Source organism: Merops nubicus, unplaced genomic scaffold, assembly GCF_000691845.1.
Source record: "Merops nubicus isolate BGI_N331 unplaced genomic scaffold, ASM69184v1 scaffold12971, whole genome shotgun sequence".
In the NCBI taxonomy this organism is placed as follows: Eukaryota; Metazoa; Chordata; class Aves; order Coraciiformes; family Meropidae; genus Merops; species Merops nubicus.
This window is the reverse complement of record NW_008590331.1, coordinates 15,525-35,240: the sequence shown is the minus strand read 5'-3', so window position 1 is coordinate 35,240 and position 19,716 is coordinate 15,525. Positions and strand designations below refer to the sequence as shown.

At 50.4% G+C, this 19,716-nt stretch overlaps 1 protein-coding gene across 2 annotated transcripts in view; it reads left to right on the top strand.

The window, feature by feature from the left end:
• LDLRAD4 (low density lipoprotein receptor class A domain containing 4) overlaps positions 1–5,801 on the top strand; it is a 12,724-nt gene extending 6,923 nt beyond the window's left edge. Inside the window, exons 2-3 of one of the 2 annotated variants that reach the window (XM_008949901.1) lie at positions 3,842–3,895; positions 5,122–5,801. In XM_008949901.1, coding sequence (XP_008948149.1) covers positions 3,842–3,895; positions 5,122–5,664 — 597 coding nt within the window. In that variant the 3' untranslated portion in view covers positions 5,665–5,801. The remainder of the gene's footprint in view (positions 1–3,841; positions 3,896–5,121) is intronic. The other variant, XM_008949902.1, reaches the window with a different exon arrangement.
• Positions 5,802–19,716: the final 13,915 nt, after the last annotated feature.

Genomic DNA, 19,716 nt, shown 5'->3' with positions numbered 1-19,716 from the left:
TCAAAAACTTCTTCCTTCTCTCTAGTCTAAATCTCCCTCTTTGAGTTTAAAACCATCCCCCCTTGTGCTGTCACAACAGGCCCTACTGAGAAGCCTGTCCCCAGCTTTCTTCCAGGCCCTCTTGAAGTCCTGGAAGAAGAAGTCTGTCCCCAGCTTTCTTCTAGGCCCTCCTGAAGTCCTGGAAGAGTCACCAGAAGGTCTCTCCAGAGCCTTCTCTTGTCCAGGCTGAACAACTTCAGCTCTCTCAACCATTTCCCTCAGTGTAAGTCACCCCAGATTGTTCATGGCACTCCCAGTATCTTATTTTTTACATCTACATCTTGGAATGGGGGCAGAAAAAGTCATGAGGATGTTTTGTTGCTGGAACACTGAGGTTTTCCCTTTTTTCTCCTCTCAGTGCCTTACCATCACACCAAAAACAGTGGGGTGGGTAGACCCCAGCCTTTGGGTTAGGTTGTCTCTATGAAGTGCAGAGGAAGGAGGATTTCCCAGGTACAAAGGTCTGACCTCGTGAAGTTCAGCAAGGGCAAGTCCTGCACCCAGGGAGGAATGATCCCATGTACCAGTACAGGTTAGGGGTTGGCCTGCTGGAAAGCAGCTCCATGGAGAAGGACCTAGGGGGTAAGAAGTTCACCATGAGCCAACTGTGTGCTCTTGAAGCCGTGAAGGCCAATGTTATCTTGGGGTGCATGAAGAAGAGTGTGAGCAGCAGGCCAAGGGAGGCTCTCCTCCCTCTCTGCTCTGCCCTGGTGAGGCCACATCTGGAGTATTGGGTCCAGTTCTGGGCTCCCCAGCTTCAGAGGGACAAGGAACTATGTCACTCCAGTGGAGTCTACGAAGATGCTGAGGGGACTGGAGCATCTCTGTGACAAGGAAAGGCTGAGAGCCCTGGGGCGAGCCCTGGGTCTGCTTAGCCTGGGAAGGAGAAGACTGAGAGCAAGTCTGATCAATAGCTAAAGGGGAGTGTTCAAGAGGATGGGGCCAGACTCTTCTCAGTGCTGCCCAGAAACAGGACAAGGGGCACTGGGCACAAACTGAAACACTGGAAGTTCCATCTCAACATAAGGAGAAACTTCTTTGCTGTGAGGGTGCCAGAGCCCTGGCCCAGGCTGCCCAGAGAGGCTCTGGAGGCTCCTTCTCTGCAGAGATTCCAAGCCTGGGCAACCTGCTCTGGGTGACCCTGCCTTAGTCAGGGGGTTGGCCACGATGATCTCCAGAGGTCCCTTCTAAGCCCTACCATCCCCTGATTCTGGGCCTGGCCTGTTGCCTATTGTCTCTTCCTTTCTTTTTCTAAGCCCTACCATCCCCTGATTCTGTAAGCACTGGCCTGTTGCCTATTGTCTCTTTCTTCCTTTCTTCTCCTCCTCTCTGCACTCTTCTTCCATGTTCTCATACTTCTCTTAACGTTTAGGAAGCCCCTCTACACGTCTGTATTTGTATGTGCAGGTCACAGCAGTATGTTTGTGCCCTAGAAGGATTCAAGGATTCCTCATAGCTGAGTGCAGGAGACCCAGTTGTCATGTCAGCTCCTTCCCTTTCTCCTTTCCTCTCTCACTGTCCATTTTAGGACCTGTCCATGCCTGAAATAAGAGTGTGGTGCCTTTTCCCACACTGGGGCAGTGAGTCTGGGCTCACCTGGGGAGATTGGTGTGCACATGGTGTGTGAGCCTGGTGTTCCCCAAGCATGGGTGTGTTGAGCACGTACAACTTGGCCACTGCTTGGGGAGTTCTCTGGCTCCTGGGACAGAGATCTTACTGGGGATTAGCTGCTGCCAGATGATGTATCCAGCTCTCTCCAGAGGAGCCTTGGGGAAGGGAGTAGCTACAGGTGGTCTGTAGGACACACTGTCACAAGAGGCCATGTTAGACATCCCTGCAGCCTGAGGGTCTCACAGCCTTGGAGTTCAGCTGCTGCCCAAGCTGTCTGCCTCCTCGAGCAGTTAGCCCAGAATGGGGCCAGCCGTGGGCTCCTTTGGTCTCATCTTGCTCTGACTGTCCCAGCACTGGTGGCACCTCTTGCTCTCCTGCCACAGGGGAGGTGGGGCTTGGATGGGAGTCGCCGTTTCCAGTTCCACACTGGAAACTCTATTTCATAGAGAGTTTAAGTAGCATGGGTGGTGGTGGCAGATTGAATTCCTTCCTGGGTTGGGTCATTGGTTTTGCCTTTTTTCCTCCTTTCTGAGCCTGAACAAATGAAGGAGAGACCAAGATAGTTCCCCTGAGCATCAGCCTACACACCATTGTGTTTTTCAGCCCATGGCTGAGGAGTCTGGTGCTGGGCTGTGGATGGGCTGTGGTTCCTGGCAGGCAGTGGAGCACCACACCTTGGACTGCCATGTTAACAATTGCAATGGACCTGAAGCCTGCTGGGCCAGCTGCTGCTAACCTGATTGTCTGTAATTCTGCAGATACACCCCCAGATACTTCAAAATGAGGGTGTCTGGGTGATGGAGGGGTGGAAAGGAGGGTGGGCACAAATATGTATGTGTATATCTACAGGTACAGTGCCTTCTACTGACAAAAGGTTCTCCAGGCACTGAAATACTTGGATCTACATAAGGTCTGTGTTTTGTGTCAGGCCTTTGCCAGCGAGGATACCTGCAGATGGCAGCTGTAGGTAGATGGGATTGTCAGCCTCCCTCTGCCTCTGCTCGCTGGAGCTACAGGAGAGAACTGATGGACCAGCTTTGTTACTGAAAGCATCTCCCTTAACAGCTGAATCCTGGAGATGCCTCTTAGAGCAACTTCCTTCTGGTGGACTCTCCTGACGAGATCACAGCTGGCTTTTGGTCTCTGAGTGTCATGAGGAACATCTAGTTAGGTCTGTTCTTACATCTGAAATACATTGAAAGGTGCTTTGCAGAGAAGCAGCAGTACAGCAGGATTTGAGAGCGGGTGATACAGGGTAATGGTTTTGGGGACAGTGTGCATTTCCCTTCCTCATTCTGAAATTCCTGATGTCTATAAAATCATGAAACTTGACTTAGCACCAGTAGTCGTGACCATACAATGTTTTGATTTTCTCTTCTTGCACCAAGGTTGAAATTTTGTGCTTTATAGCTGCTCTGGTGTGTCCTGTCCAGCCTCAGAATTGTCCGGTAAAATAAATTCACCGTGGTGGTTACTGCTGCTCTAAACAATTCATGGAGAAGACAAATAATGATAACTCATGTTGTTCTTCACCCTTTTATTCTGCCCCGAGTGCTGGTGCAGTCTCAGGACAGCCTCTCAAGGCATGAGAGAGGAAATACTTTGGGCTGAGAAGGTGGTTGAGGAGAGGAACCAGTGACTGAACCCTCGGCTGCCTAATCACCATTTCTGGTGGTGGGAGCTGGACAAGTGGCAGTTCTGACCAGAATGTGCCTGGGTTTAGAGTGACTGTCACCTCACCGAGGCCACGGACGCGGGGTTCTGTTGGGAATGTTGTGGCTCTGGTGTGTAGTGGGGATCCTGGCAGGTCAGCTTCCTCACACCTGCTGAGCCTGCTGACGTGGCTGGTCACGGGCTGGCAGGTGACAGGCCAGCGCCGCAGTGTCCCCTGTCGGCTCTGCAGGGTGCCAGGTGCTGGCAGCTGTCCCCACCCTGCTGAGCCCTGGGGGCTGGGTGCTGTGCCTGGTGCTGGGCACTCGCAGGATGCACCCGGCCTGACTTGCTGGGGTGCAGAGCTGCTGTTGGCTCTTCTGGAAAGCAAGAGGTGGGACGTTACTTGGTTGTCACCTTCCTTTAGGTGGAGACAGCCAGCCTTCAGAAGCTGGCTTCTTCTAAGATTTGTGGTGTTTGAGGTAAGATGGTGGCCTGATCTATTAATTTTTCTCTTTTTTTGTGTTTTTCTACATTCCAGGAAGGGTGCTTGTGGCCTTCAGAAAGCTCAGTGTCACGCCAGGGTGCTTCAGAGGTACAGACACTTTTCTTACCTTCACCAGTGTGCTTTCCTCTTTCCTGTTACGTCTGCTTGACTCCTCTCAAAAGCATGCATCTCTTTAGTAAAAGAAGCTTTTCCAGTGTAGGCCAGGAGCCAGGGTCACGTGGACACCTAGGCCTGCCTTAACTCCCACTCTGTAAATGCATAAGACTTTGTCATTATGAAATTTTACCTGCCTGACACCTCATCTCTGTCTGCAGCTCCCTGTGTCATAGCAGAGGTTCACAGGTAAGTGGTGGAGGTCCCTCTCTCAAACAGTGGCTCAGTAATTTGAGTGTTCAGTGCAGTCTGCCAGACCAATTGCTCTTCTCCCTGTGTTTTCCCTCAATTTACAACATGTATCCTATCACCAGCATCTCCTGTGTTCTGACTAACACAGAGACCTGGTCTGAGTGGTAATTTGTGGGTGTGTTTCTCCAAGTGGCCCAGATCATCTGTCCTAACAGTGAATCTTCTGGTGGTTGACCTTGCATCTGTGATGCAGGGCTGAAGACCCTGCATGGACCCAGAACTGTGAAGAGCAGTTTGATAGACCCACATCTAAGAAGCTGCTGTGTCTCTAGGTCTGGGATAGACCAAGGGAGGAGCAATAGCTTCTCACAGAGTGCCTTGAACTCTTCTGTTGTAGAGCCTGACCTCCTCCAGGGCTCGATATGCCAGGGGCGTTTTTTCCAGTCGCGGTGCAGAAGCCTTGCAGGTCCTTCTTGGAGGCTGGGTTCTGCCTGAGAGCTGGGGGGAGGAGAGACCTGATATGCCCTGGTGGTGAAGGCATGAGCTGTGCCAGGCCTCCACACAGTGTCCTGAGAGACCATCCAAAAGCTCTGGTGCAGCAGGGCATCCCTCTGGCTCCGAGCAGGGGAGGCAGGCTCAGACTGCAGCTGGAGTTCAGTGTTGGGAAGTTTTTGTGGAACTAGTTAATTAGCAAGACTAGAAAGTGTTGGCTGTCTACAGAAGCCACCGTTTTCTCTCAGCTCTGCATGTCCTGGTGTCAGAAGGAGCTGTGTGTTGTGTTAGCCCCTCCTGCCCCCTCTCCTCGGGTGGGTGTGGGTGGGAGCACACGTGCACAGCGCCCGCTGGCCCAGTCCCTTCAGACAGGTGGCAGGGAGAAGCATCTGCTGCCGCCTTGGCCCTCGGCAGGCGGGGAGCACGGTGCTGCTTGCTCAGAGCTGGGCTCACGCCTCCCTCTCTTCCCCTTGCAGATCATGTACGCTCCCAGGTCCAGGGACAGGTTCACCGCCCCGTCCTTCATGCAGCGGGACCGCTTCAGCCGCTTCCAGCCCACCTACCCCTACCTGCAGCACGAGATCGACCTCCCTCCCACCATCTCCCTCTCCGACGGGGAGGAGCCGCCGCCCTACCAGGGCCCCTGCACGCTGCAGCTGCGGGACCCCGAGCAGCAGATGGAGCTCAACCGGGAGTCCGTCAGGGCGCCGCCCAACCGAACCATTTTTGATAGCGACTTGATAGACGTCTCCGTGTACAACGGGGGCCCCTGCCCTCCCAGCAGCAACTCGGGCATAAGTGCAACCAACTACAGCAGCAACGGCAGGATGGAAGGACCGCCCCCCACCTACAGCGAGGTCATGGGGCACTACCCGGGCTCCTCCTTTTTCCATCACCAGCACAGCACCGTGCCTCCTTCCTCGCAGAGGGGGAGCAGACTTCACTTTCAGCAGAACAGTTCAGAGAGCACAATAGTCCCCAGCAAAGGCCACGAGAGGAAACCGGGGAACCTGGTGTAGGCTCCGTTGGAGCTGAGGAGGAGAGGCCGCGGCAGGGCGGAGGAGGAGGAGGAGGAGGAGGAAGGTCCCCGTGCCCCGGTGCCCGGTGTTGTTTCGTTTCACGTGGTACCGCTCAGTAAAACCAAACGTGCAAACCAGTTCTTTGTTTCTGATTCCTTTCAGGGGAATTGCATGCAGAGCAGATGGAAAGGAACACAAACCTCCGTGCAGTTTGTCGACGAGCAGTGTTTCGGGGCGGGGTGGGGGGGGAGATCTTATTTTTTTTTAATAAACTATTTCAATTATTTAATTCTAAAAGTTAACTTAGCACAGAAACGAGGCTTGCACAGCCTGTTTTATACTCGCAGAAGGAAGAAGGTGGTTTTGCTAGAGGATGGGGGAAGAATTGGCCAGTTTGCTTTTTTATTTCTCCCAGGATGTGGATTTTATTTTTTTTTTTTTAATATGAAACAAAATTCCTGTTTTGTGTGCCAAGGTATAAAGTTGAGAACTTAGATGAATGCAAGGAATTAAATTTGTGTTGTGATAACTGTGTTTTAAAAAGTTGCACTATCTTAATGTTTTTTTTTAAAAAAAAAAATATATATGAGGGAACTGTTTTATGTGAAGTTCTTCTATATGTTGTCTCTTCACCTGTGGAATAACAGCAGAGCCCCAGATGTAATCTGGAGGAGCTTGCCCCCCTCCCCCCGGGTTTGCTAGGAAAAGGGGACAGGACTTAGCCTGGCATCTCTTGACTTTTACAAACCAAGAAATACAGGGACACTTGTCTTGGCAATAATTTGCATTCAAAAACCAGTGTGTCACTGAGGTGTGTGGGGGGCTTTGGGGTGGAAGGAGGCAGACAGGAGCTCCCAGCATCCCCCAGCCCTTAGGGCTTGGCCGCCTCGACTCTCGGTCCCCTACCCGGCAAAGCGAAGCCCCAGACGCGTTAATTCCTGTCGGTTCTAACCAAGTGCTGCCATCCCTTTCCTTCTCATACTGCAGTATTGCCAGCACTTACATTCTAGAGATTTCTGTCCTCACTGTAGCCTGAAATGTATTTAGTCACATATCATGACATTATGCAATAAATGGTTTAAAAACGCCGGGGGTTTTCCCCCCGTGATGCTGTTCCAAGACGTGAGACTCTGTTGTGCTTTCCGCTCCCCACTTCACCCCCTAGAGCCCCAGGTCCAGGCCTGGAGATCCCTCCTGTGGAAGCCCAGGGGCCTTCATAGCCGGGACGTGCCCCGTGCAGTTTCTGCAGCAGCAGCTACTCCCACCACGACCCGTTTGGCTCTGGGTCCCGTTGTGGAAACCTTCCTTGGTGGGCGTCCTTCAGCTGACGCCCGCGACGCTGCCTCCACCTCCTGGGTGTCTGTCACCCTGGCTTTGCCACGCTGCCCGTGGGAGGTGTTCCCTGCCCCTGAAGTGGCTCGTGGGGGTGGCTCTTCCCTGGTGGTCCCGTGTGGAGCACGCCGGGTGACAGGAGGGTGATGGTGACATCACAAGCACACGACAAAGCACAACTTGCACTTCAGATGCGTTTCGGCAACGGACTTAAACGGTCGGACCTTGAGAGTCTTCACTTGGATAGTTTCTAGTACCTAGGAGTGTGTCGTAGACCTTTTCACTTTAAGATCTTTCACTTTTTTTTCTCTTTTCCTTAAGCCTCGTGCTTGGTTGCGGGCGGCGGCCGCGGAGGGCTCCGGGGAGGAGAACCCAGGCGCCTGGTCCCGTGGCTGGGGGCTGGATTTCTGCAGGACTTCTCTGCACCCGGGGGCTCTGATCACTGAAGTGCATCTTTGATCTATGCAGAGTTTTAATGCCAAAACAGTGTGCGTGTCTGCGTGTGTGTTTTATGGGCCTCAGCGCGGATTTCTTTTTCTTCATAAGGTGACTTGGTTTTGTTCTAGTTTAGAAAACGTTTGTGTGAGCTGGTGGTCTGAATACACAGCCTCGTTTGTCTCTGTGATTGTGGTTTTGGTCTGAGTCACGTTGGTAACGTGGAGCAAAACTGCCTTTTAATTTGTGTGGTGTTCACAGGGAGAGAGAGATTGTACAGTGGGTTTCACTCGTTTTTGTGTGTTTCCACCCAGCCCCACGGGAGGGGTGTCCAGGAGATGAGCAGGTGGCTGGCAGTCAGCTAGGGCTCTCATCATGTCTGGTTCCTGGGAATAAAAGCTGTGAAGTTAGACTTGTGCAAACAACCTATGAATTCTTAGTTTAAGAAAAAGAAAATAAACAGAAGGCCAAACCGGCAAGTGTTGGATTTGGTTTTTGGTGGTTTTTGTTGTCCTTCAGAAGTGAGCTTGTAAGCCAGATGATGTGTGTGCCTCCACAAATACTGTGCTGTTGCCTAAATGAGGATTGTGTAGCCAGGAAGCCTGGAGGTGGGAACAGCTGGAACTCCATGGTCATGGCAGAGCACATCTGGACTGGGCCCTGGGCTTGGACCAGTCAAGTACCAACTTGTCCCTGTGCACAGATCTCAGCAAAGCGAGCCTTGAACTTGCCTTCAGAGTCACCTCTTGGGAGCAGGCTTTCTCTGAGGATGGCCCTTTGCCACCTTTTGCCATCCCTGCTGCGTGCCAGCAGATTTACACCCTTCCCAGTAACGTCCTCCAGCGTGACACGTGCACTGCTGTCTCTTCAGTCTTTCTTGGCTGAGGGAATCTTCCCGTGCGTGGCAGATGTGACGAGTTCCAGTTCTGTAGAAAGGATTTGTTTAAAAAGAACTTGGTGTTTGCTCCCCTGCTGGTTGCATTTCCTCTTGCATCTTGGCCTTCCCATGGGTTTCTGCTGTCTGAAGCTAACGTGCAGCGGGTAGACCTGTCAGCCCTGAAAGTCTGGTCACCTGGGGGTTGCTAGAGGTGAGCTTGCTCTCTGCTGCTTTTGCTGGGGGCCTCTACTAGGAGTAAATATGCTACTTTCTGATGAGTATTAGTGGTCTCTGGTTGGAGCACTGGCAGTACTATGATGCTGCAACAGTGTGTGTTTTGCTTTTTTGTTTTCATTGCAGTGAGAGAAAATCCCAGAATCATTAAGGTTGGGAAGGAGCTCAAGTCAAACCATCACCCACCACTACCATGACCACTAAACCAAAATAAGCCCTTGTAAACAGAACAGAAGGGTAAAAGAAGGAATATCAGGATTAGATAGCACTACCAGTCTTTACAGGCCTAGAAAGGGCTGATCTGGGAAGACAGGTAATTCTGGGAAGCATTTATTGAAAAGTCCCTTTGAAAATATCCAGAATTCTTCAGCTGTATTCCACAGCCACTCAGATGAAGCTTTGTAAATGACAAAAGATTTCAGCAAACAGTTCCACCTCCATACTGGTGGTTTTTTGTGTGGAGGTTCCTCTGTGGTGGATCCTTTTAGCCTGCATCCTGGTTGCATCTCCTGACCTTTGCCCAGTAACCCATCTTCCCAGAATTCAGTCCAGTGATGTCCCCACTTCAGAAATTTTCTAAAAGGTTTTTCTTTTAAATGTACCCTTAAGAAAAGAAGCATTATGACCTGCATCCTAGTGCAAAGGGTAATTTTTTTCCTGTGCTTCAAAGACTTGCACACTGGGCGTGCATCTGAGTTTTCATGCTTTAGAAGGAAGGTGCAGGTCCTTGAGGAAGGTATTTGTGTTCCTGCAGTGGTGGGATCTGCAGGAGCCGTGGGTCAAGCTGTGCTTCACTTGGGTTTTATTTGCTTGTCCATTTCCCCACCAATTTGTCCCAGCTGGAACATTGCTTCTGTTATCCCGAATCTCTGAATCTTTGTGTTGCAGAAATACATTCAAAAACGTGTTGCTGAGACACTTGTTTTCCTGTGGATGTGTTTGAGGGAAGGGCAAGGAGTGAAGTGACATGGTTTCTGAAGGAATGTGCTTTCTGTGCAGCGGGGAGAGAGCCTTGTCCTGCTGGAGAGCCCCAGGCTGGCTGGGGCAGCCCTGTCTGATGTGCTCATCTCTAACCTGCCAGGGGGTGGGATGTTGGACCTTAGAACTGACACTGATCCGTAAGGAATGTTGGAATGGTTTGGAGGAGATTGATGGGAACCTTCCCCTGACTGAGCACTTGTGGTAACTGAGGTAACCTCATTTCATAGGCAAAGGAAGATTAAATAGTATGCTGGTGGACACAGATATGCTCCAAAATTGTTCTTTGCTTTCTTTTCTTTGTTTCTCTGCTCTTTTTTCCCTTCCCCCAGGGCTGAACAACAGGCTTGCTGCTGCATCTGAAGGTGTTCAGGACTCTTCACAGGCTCTCTCTGGTCATTACTGTTAAGTCATGTCCATGCTCATGGGTGTGCACACACAAACCTGTGCCTGTGTCCTCCCCCTGTGATTGTCTGTTAGTTACTCTGCCACAGCCCAGGAGTGCTCGTGGCTGTAGTTGTGCTCCAAGGAGCAGTGGCAGCTCCTTTGACAAGCGGCTGGAGGCAAGAGGAGTCTCTGCTTCTCAGTCCTGTGCATGGCCCTGTTTTCATCTCTAGGGGTGCTTCTTGCTCTGCAAGTTCTTGCCAAGGGCCTGGGGCACTTCGTGTATCTTCCATCCAACAGCTTTTGGGTGAGCTTTGAAAAATCCTCGTGCTTTTGGGACAACACTGACGTAGACCTCGTGCAGTGGTGCACAGGGAGGACACGTTCTTCACCTTCCCCAGCTCTCAGCAGCGTTTCCTCAAACCTGGCTGATGCTGGGGCCCAAGCCATCCATTCCTACAGTGGGCTCAGATGAAGCTGCCCTTCGAGTCCATCTTTGCTTTTTAGATAAAGGCTGTTGCAGATCATTTAATTACATGTACCTGGTCGTCTCCTGCACTGCGCTGCCTTTGTGCCAACCAGCACGTTTATATCTTTTCTCCTGAGTAGCCCCAAAAGTGTCAATTGTTTAATTCCTTGGAAGGAGGCGTTCTTATGGAACTGTCTGAGAGCTGGCGAGGCCTCTCAGGGCATGGAACAGCCCCTTGCTGAGGGCATCTTGAACTTCACAGGAGTTTTCCTCAGTCAGGAAATGAAGTTTAAAGTTTCGAGAGTGGCCCAGCAGGAAATGGTCATTCATAAGATTTAAAATTATTTTTGTTTTAATACTTAATATGCCATTTGTCAGGGTGTGCTTGTTAATCAGGGGTGTAAATTCCCTCTTTCTTTCTCTTTCTCTTTCTCTTTCTCTTTCTCTTTCTCTTTCTCTTTCTCTTTCTCTTTCTCTTTTCTCTTTCTCTTTTTCTCTTGTCTCTTTCTCTTCTCTTTCTCTTCTCCCCTTCTCTCCCTTTCCTTCCTTGGATCATGCTTGTCTGTCCACCCTGGTAGGTTTATTAACAAATTCCATACGTCCTGCTAAGGAATAATTTTGAGGAGGTTTGCATGTCAGTAGTTTGTAAGCAACTAAGGTGCCTCACGTTCAGGTCTGAGCAGATAGGGGTCCCCTTGCACTCGAGAGGGCCTGAGCCAGAGCCCAGGGAAGTTGGTGGGAAGACTCTTGCCAACCTCAGGGGGCTCTGGATCAGGCCTTTCCGCTCCCATCTTTGTCGTGCCTCACTTAAAATGGTGCTTTTTCAGTCGTCTGTCTTTTTTTTCCTGGGTTGTTTGTTTTCTTTTTCCTTTGTATGGTGCTGTGTATAACTTGAATATATTATGCACATATCCTACCCAATGGGTAGAACAAACAAACATACAAAAAAACACAAAAAGATGTTGTTAATACTGTAAGATAATGTATAGATGATACCAGTTTTAACACACACACACACAAAAAAGTGGCATGGACTTTGTGAATGCCAACTTCTGAGCTTGGTCCTTTTTTTGTAAGAAAATTTGCAAATGAATGCATACAAATGACAAAAAAAGTCTATGTAATTTTATTTTCCTATTAAATATCAATATACTATCAGAAGGGAAGAAGTTTGAACAAATCCTTTTCCACTAGCCTGTGAATAGCGATTGGTCGTTTGGTGCATCTTTGCTGTGAAGATTTGTTTTTGTCTAAATGTGTCACTTTAAGAAAAAGGAAAAAAAACCCCACAAAACAAAACCTGCACAGCTTTAACCTTGCAGTGAGATGATGCTTGTCTTGGTTGTTGCCTCTCTGTTGCTGAGTTGGACCAGTATTAGTTACTGCTTCTCCAGCAGATATGTTATTTATTATTATCCTTGATTACCTTTTTTTTAATTAACTTAGAAATGGGCTAAAACCTTTCGAATCACTTTCACCCACATCCTAGACTTGGAGTGAAGCTCAGACAGGTGGGAACTGACCCAAACCATCCCTGAGAGATCAAAACTAGGCCAACGAGAGTCTTGTGACCACGGGCAGCCCTTGCTCTGTGCTCCTGCCACCTCCAGCTGGCCCGAGGCTCGGGGTGTAGCTGGGGCTCGCCCACGACCAGCCCAGCTGCAGGGCTGTGAGCCTCAGGGGTGGACCAAGAGCAGCCACGGGTTGGTAGCCAGCCTGGAGCTGGAGCTTTGAGTGGGCAGCGCGGCCTCCAGCAGCAGCGGCTCAGCCCAGGCTCGGGTTTAAGATGATGGGAAAATGCTTAAACCCATCGAGAGCCAACGTGGGAACGTTGGGAGAGAGATCCCAACGCTTGAACGCCCTGCCAGGCTCCTGGGGAGTCTGCTCTCCATGCGCCGGGCTCTCTGCTGCCATGTTCCTGGCGTGGGCTCTTGGGGAAAGCAAATACCTCAGGAAAACTCAGCGGGAGCTTCTGGTGTGGAGACTTGCAGATGCTGCCCTTATCTTTGTCCCCTGTTCTGGCTGTCCCAGGCTGGCGGGTGACACGGGGTGCATTGGTCCCAGGTGGATACCAACTAACCTCCCACAGGGCCTCGTGTCTGTTTGTGCCCTTTTGATCCTCGCCAGGTGTAAGGTAGCAGTGTGTTGGGTTTTGGCTGAGATGGTGTTTTTGTTTGGCTTTTCAGATGACTAGCTAAAAGCTATGCTAAAAACTCAGGGGGCCTTATCGGGGGCCCAGTGAAGTCAGTGGTGAGGCTCCCTCTGGTTCGGGACATTGAGGACGGTGCCCTGGGGCACGGTCCTTCATGACTTCTCCTGTCGACCTGAAACTTCAGTTGGTCTGTCAGTGTCTTTCTGAAAGCCCTCCCAGGAGTCCTGTCTCTGAATGTTGATCAGGGTTGGTTTGGTTTTCTCTTGTTTTGAAGAAGGGTGTAAGTTTCTTATGGCCAGTTCTGCACCGTGGAGCCCTCGCAGGCAGCTCGTGTCCATCCCTCTCTCTGTTGAGCTGGTTAATGAGTAAGGATGCACATGGGGAAACACCTATTTCATGACTGTCATTTATTGTTTGTCAGGGCACAGAGCCATGTTTTTGGAAGTATTCCTTGCCTGGCCACCTTCACATTTCTGTTTGCACTGCAGTCCCCCTTCTGCACATGAAGGACGAAAAAGAAACACGACCCCCCCAGGCCTTGGCTGGGAAGACTCTGTACAGAGCAGCCCTCCCACTGGAGGAATCCAGGGTGGGGTTTACAGTAACAAAACTTGCATATTGAGTGGACCAAACTGGAGCCTGTCTCCTCTCAGAGGCACTGGTTTGCTTTGGAGCTGCAGGGGGAAGAGCAGACTGCCTGATAAGGGCCACGCTCTTCTCTCCCCCACCACGCGCAGCAGGCAGCCAAGACTTTAAAAGAACTATGAGCAGGAGTTAGGAGAGCCTCAGGCATCAGAGACCTGGACAGCAAAAATAACAATAATAATAACAATAACGATAAAATTTTCACTTTAATATTCTTTAACAAAGCTTTTCTACTTAGCACGACGACAATGTCAGAGTCGTTGGGGTTTTATCTTTGCCCAGCTGCCCCGTGCTGCTGTGCTCAGAGCATTTCACCCTGCTCTGCACGTCAGTCAGGCTGCTACACTTCAAATTAACCATCCAATGCCTGTTGTCACAGTGCTGACCCTTTCTTTGTCGTTCCTCGCTCGTTATTTTACAGTGTAAAATGCTTTATTGCTGTATGGAGATTTTTGTTCTGTATTTCCAACATTGTGGCTTTCAAGATCACGTTTTTCAACACGTCTCTTCTGTTTGTCCATTTTGTTTCAAGCTATTCTGAAATATGTACAGCACTATCAACAATATTTAATCTTTCTTTTAAATTTTATTGTTGTAAAAACAAAGCTGTTCAGTCTTTTTACAACCGTATTGGAATTTCTCAGTAGCTGTTCATGTGATGCTATGACAAACCTGGCTTGCTTTAATTATTATTATTATTTTTTTTTCAATCTTATTTTCCTTTTAACACAATTAATTTGTTGCTTATTTTCCACCGTAACTCCCAGTTATATACAAGGAAAGATTTCAACTGTTGTGTATCTGACTCTTTTAATTGAGCAAATGGTGATGTCCTAGTTTTTAGACCTAAGGTCTGTTTATTGCAATACTTTTAAAGGAAGATGTTGCTCTAAGTGCTGTTGTTAGTTTTAAATACAGATTTTATGCTTGTTCTTAATATGCTGTGGTTAAACCACGGCACAGAATTATTAAAAATCATGAAATGCATTTGTCTCCTGTTGAATTTATTTTCTCTTCGAAGTGAAAAGATCCCACAGAACAAAATAAAGTGAAACAAGAGTGGTTGTGGTCCAGTGTGGGGGGAGAGAGAGGGATGATGCAGTTGGTGAGAAGCTGGACAGAATGGTCCTGTGGGAGACCCTTGGCTTTGGTAATGCAGATCTTGGCAAGGTCAAACTGTCCCTGGCTGGTACCTGTCACTTTGCTGTGCTAAAGCTTAATAAAACTAAGAAAGAGTTATTTTTTTTTTTCTACAGGGCACTTAATTTCTATTTAAATATAGAGTCTTTATTTAGCAGGATTATTAAGGAAATAATTCTCTTGAATTATATATTGTGGTCTTCCAGCATCTGAAGAGGGGCTACAAGGAGGCTGGGGAGGGACTTTTGACAAGGGCTTGGAGTGAGAGGACAAAGGGTAATAGGTTCAAACGGGAAGAGGGGAGATTTAGATAGATAAGAAATTAGGAAAAAGTTCTTCACTAGGAGGATGGTGAGACACTGGCACAGGCTGCCCAGGGAAGCTGTGGATGCTCCATCCCTGGAAGTGTTCAAGCCCAGGTTGGATGGGGCTCTGAGCAACCTGCTCTAGTGGGAGGTGTCCCTGCCCACGGCAGGGGGGGGTTGGAACAATGTGATCTTCAAGGTCCCTTCTAACCCAAACCACTCTGTGATTCTCTGATTTCATACCTGTGCCTGTCACTGCAGGAGCTGCAGCTCTCTGTGGTTGAGGTGCAGTGCTTGGAGGGAGGTTGTACTTCAAACCTGGGGCTTTGCAGGAGCTCTGCTGTGGGAGCCACAGTCCCAGCCTGTTCCTGACACCCTGCTCACAGAGCAGCCTTCCAGTTACCCTCAGATAGGAACTGGGGGGGTGTTCCCCTTGATGCTTTTTCCAGGGTTTGCTTCTTTAGCTATTACAGTAATTACTTTTGGTTTGAAAGTCACCCTTTTCTGTTCCTGTAACCACCCTGAGTTACCTCTCCTCCATCTACAGCATTTTAATTCTTCTTGACTACTTAGAAAATGACTAGTTCCTTAGAAGTGCTCCAAATCTCCCAGCTCCTCCTCTGCTGCCTGAACCCTGGACTCCCTGGAAACCACATTATTTTTTTTTTTTCCAGAGCCTGCTTTGATCTTTTCCTTAATCTGGTTTTAATTGTATTTATATTTGTTTTATAATATGCCATTCTGTTTGATTGTGTTTTAAGATCTCTGCCAAGGGTTGGAGCTCAGAGCTGGGCTCTGGATGGGATGTCTCAGCTCAGTGGGGTTACTCCTGCCTCTTAAAAGATTAATACAGGGCTGCTGCAGCCCCGTGACACCTCCTGGTCTGGCTCCCAGGCTCCCAGCAGCATTGCCTCTCATCACAAACACCCTGTTTCTAACATCCCAAACCCTTTTCTGCCACGGCCCCCTCCGTAATGAGACTTCGTTACTTAGATGAAAATTAATTAGGCTTCTCTCATTATCACTGTTTTGATCGGCTGGGCTTTAAATGAGTTCTAATTAAAATGCACATTTTAAGGCCCTCGCTGCCGAAGCCTCGTCTGAGAGCTCGTTTCTGCAGCAGCTTTTGTGCAGTTTGTCTGGAGACACTTTTCAGCCCTCTCGTGTGGGCCAGGATAAAAACTTGCATGGGTTTTTTTTCTTGTTTCCTGTGTTGTGGGTTGTTTTCGTTTGTCAGGGTGAATCCCAAATGATTGAATCCCAAATGATTGCTGCCGAGAGCAGGGACTGGAGCTGAGGTAACGCACCCTTTGCACGTGGTGACTGGGGGCTGAGTTTCTCACCATCCTGTGGAGTCACCAACATCACTTGTCCCTAGAATGTTTCAAGACCTAAATGATTGAATCCCAAATGATTGCTGCCCAGAGCAGGGACTGGAGCTGAGGTAACACATCCTTTGCACGTGGTGACTGGGGGGCTGAGTTTCTCACCATCCTGTAGAGTCACCAACATCACTTGTCCCCAGAATGTTTCAAGACCTGAGGGAGAAGCTACCTGCTGTGCTGGCTACTATGTCCCTGCCTCTTTCTGCTCACCTGAGGTGTTCCAAACTGCCTTTAACAGCTGATTTAAGCTGGCTGGGCTGTATGAGCTGGCTCAGGGACGTCTGTGCCATGCTAAGCTGGGCTGCCAGTGGACATACTAAGCACAGCTAGAGGAGGGGCACGTTGAAGGCTTCCTCTCCTTAGAAGAACTGGGTTCACCAGAAGATATTTTGTGCCCTTTAATGTTTCCAAGGTGAGGCACAATGGAGGGCAGTAGCAGAAAGGTGCTAAATGATGGGGAAACGTGTTGAGACGCATGTGGCAGGTCTCAGAGCAGACTGTGGTGATGCTGGGGGTAATCACAGACTCATAGAAGGGTTGGAAGGGGCCTTCAGAGGCCATCTAGTCCACCCCACCCCCCCCAGCAGGGAGCAGGGACATCTGCAGCTAGAGCAGGGTGCTCAGAGCCCCGGCCAACCTCACCTGGGATGGTTCCAGGGATGGGGCAGCGACCACCTCTCTGGGTGTATGACCTTCCTCTCACCACCATCCCCAGTCCCTCCACCTGGGAGGTGATTCCTGCCCAGTCCAAGGCAGGTGTCCCTCTGGCTCATGCAGAGCTGGTGTTTGGCTGATAGTCCCCTCCTCCAGAGGGCATCTTGGTTCGTGGGGCCCAAAGCTGCCTCTGTGAGCCCCAGCAGCTCCTTCAGTGCCCACCCCAGCTCCCCCCAGATTAACTGACAGTCCAGCTGAGTGGAGAGTTCTGCTCTAATCCCATGCTGTGTGCCACAGACATGGGCTCAGACAGCTTGACCTACATTCAACCCTGGGCAGCAAGAAACTCCAAGGGGGGGGAAAAAGAAAGGAAAAAGTTGTTTTCCTCTCAGAGCAGCAAGACCCTTGCAGCTTATTGCGTGTCCCTGTGTATCTCCATACGTGTGTAACTGTGCTACAGAGCTGTGAGTGTTCCCTAAGCAGAGCCACGTCTGCCCCAGCTGATTTGCTGGGTGAAGAAGCCACACGAGTCCAAGGTAAGAGCCCGGTGTGCTGCCACAGCTTTCCAGCAGGGCTCAGGGCAACAGCCAAATGCACAGGAGCCAGTTCTTCCCCAGCAGGGGGGTTAGGAGGGAAGTGCTATAAAATGTGCTTACGGCTGAAGACTTCACGGCTCTCAGGGGAAAAAGCTGATGAGCTGGTGATGCTCAGTACAGGTTTTGTTGGGCAAGGCCAGCAGGTACAGCTTGCTGGGCTGGCTGTGAAGCCACTCGGGGTCCTCTGCCCCCTCCGTAGTGCAGATGGAAGGCGCTGGGAGCTCCTTGAGCTGGGGCTGTTTTGGAGCCCCTGGTGCTGTGCAGATGTTAAGAGCCCGTGGCTGAGCCTCAGGGCTGTACCTCTGGCTAAGGAAACACAGGAGAGCTCCTGCTGTGGGCCAGGGAAACACTCCAAACCCCTGCTCTGGCAGGGAGGTGGCATGGGGCACACCGACACCCCGCTGGCAGCACCAGGGGTGAGACCAAGTGCCTGTCTCTGGTGGAACTGGGCTCCAAACTGTCCTGCTGTAGTGCAAGTGCTGCTTCTGTTCTGTTTTTGAAGCTGCTTGGCTGTCTGCAGGCAGCCACTGTGCAGAGCTGGACGAGTGCCTTGGGCACACCAGAATGTAAATGTTAGTGACACCAGGCAGAACTTGGAGTGCTCCTCATGTACAATTACAGTGAGCTATCTTTCTTTTCATGGCTTTTCTAATCTAATCCAAGGTAGAAATTAAATGAGTATTGCAATGAAGCATTAGCCAAGGCTGAGGAATTTCCCTCCCTCCCACTAAAATCCTTCTGGAGTGTTTCCTTCTGCAGCAAACGATGGTTGCTGCCTCTGGGAGCTGGTGGAACTGTAGCTGCATGTGAGCTGAGCACTTCTCATCTTGGACCTCTCCTATTCACTTGGATCCACGTCCTTACGTGTTCTCTGGCAACTCTGTTGGCAGTGATGGACGTTCCCATATGAAAAATAAAAAAAGGTGTGTGGCAAACTTGCAGCTCATGTGTCAGAGCCTAACAGTGGATCTGCATTTTGCCTCCACCTGCTCCGAGACCCCATTTGGGAGGACAGCAGCAGGCACAAGGGGCAGGTGAAGGCAGTGGTCACAAGGAGCCTGTGCTGTCTCCCCCAGTCCCAACTGCCCAGACAGCCCCCTGAAGCTGCCAGTACTGGATCCATTCCACTGCTGGCCCCCCAGCAGCAGGGGTTTGGTTTGGGTGTAGGATCCCAGCTCCATTTCAGATGAGAACATAAGAGCCTTGATTCTGGTGAGGCTGCACCTCACATCCCGAGTTCAGCTTTGGGCCCCTCACTACAAAAGGGCACTGAGGGGCTGGAGCATGCCCAGAGAAGGGCAACAAAGCTGGAGAAGCCAGAGCATAAGTCTGGCAAGGAGCAGTTGAGGGACCCAGGGCTGCTTAGCTTGGAGAAAAGGAGGAGAGGGAGACCTCACTCTGAGAGTGCAGCAAGGGGGCTGGGGGGGCAGAGGGTTGGTCCCTTCTCCCAAGTAACAAGCAATAGGACAAAAGGAAATGGCCTCAAATTATACCAGGGGAGGTTTTGGTTGGACAATTAAGTCAGACACAAGGATAAAGGTGAACTTTACCCTACAGTTAAAACTGCCATGGAGCTGGGCACCCCGTGGGCCAATGCCACTCCTTCCCTGGGTGGCCCAGGAAGCCCCCAGCTGGCCTGTGCACTAATGAGCCAACACACCAAGTCCCCATGAGGCTGAGCTGAGAGAAGGGCACCAGCACAACCAAGCATTTGACTTGAGTGTCACAAGAGCTCTCCAGTCAGATTCTCCAAGCCTGGAAGGCTTCCCCTGCTGCCTGGTGTGGCTGGGTCCACAGGGTGGTGTGCACTAAGTGCCATGCTGGGTGGGAGATGGGCTGTCCCAGAGGCTCCTCCAGGCTGGGCAAGCGGGCTCCCCAGAGAGTGCTGGGAGCTGCCAGCTGTCACTGGGACCTGCTCCTGCAGCTGCACAAATGGTCACACAGGACAGAGACAAGAGGGGAGGTCTTGGCAATGATGGAGTGGCCACCAGGCAGCTGGACAAGGGAGGGGATGGGGGTAACAAAAGGGTGTGTCTGTGTGATGAACATCTGCTAAGATGCCCAGGGGCTATGGACTCATCCCAGGACACCAACCCCTGCCACGTGCAGAGCAGAGATGGATCCTGTGAGCTGCCCTAGGGGGCTCCCACGTCTGGGTGACCATGGGTGACTCCTGGGGCAGGCTCCAAGCTCTGAAGGGGGCTGCAGGACACAGGGAGAATGGAAAACCAGGAGAAATGCCAACATCAGAGGAATGCACACAGAAAAGAACACCAAACCAGAAAAAAATCAAAGCATCTCAACTCCAGTCCTACAGCAGTGCTCATCTCAACAGCACGAGAGTTCACAGAATTATTTTTTAATAATATTTATCAGAAACGTGGCACTTTACATCTGGAGGGCACTGAGCACACAATGACTGTTCCTCACAACACCCCTGTGAGGTAGGCAGCAGACTGCAGCTCC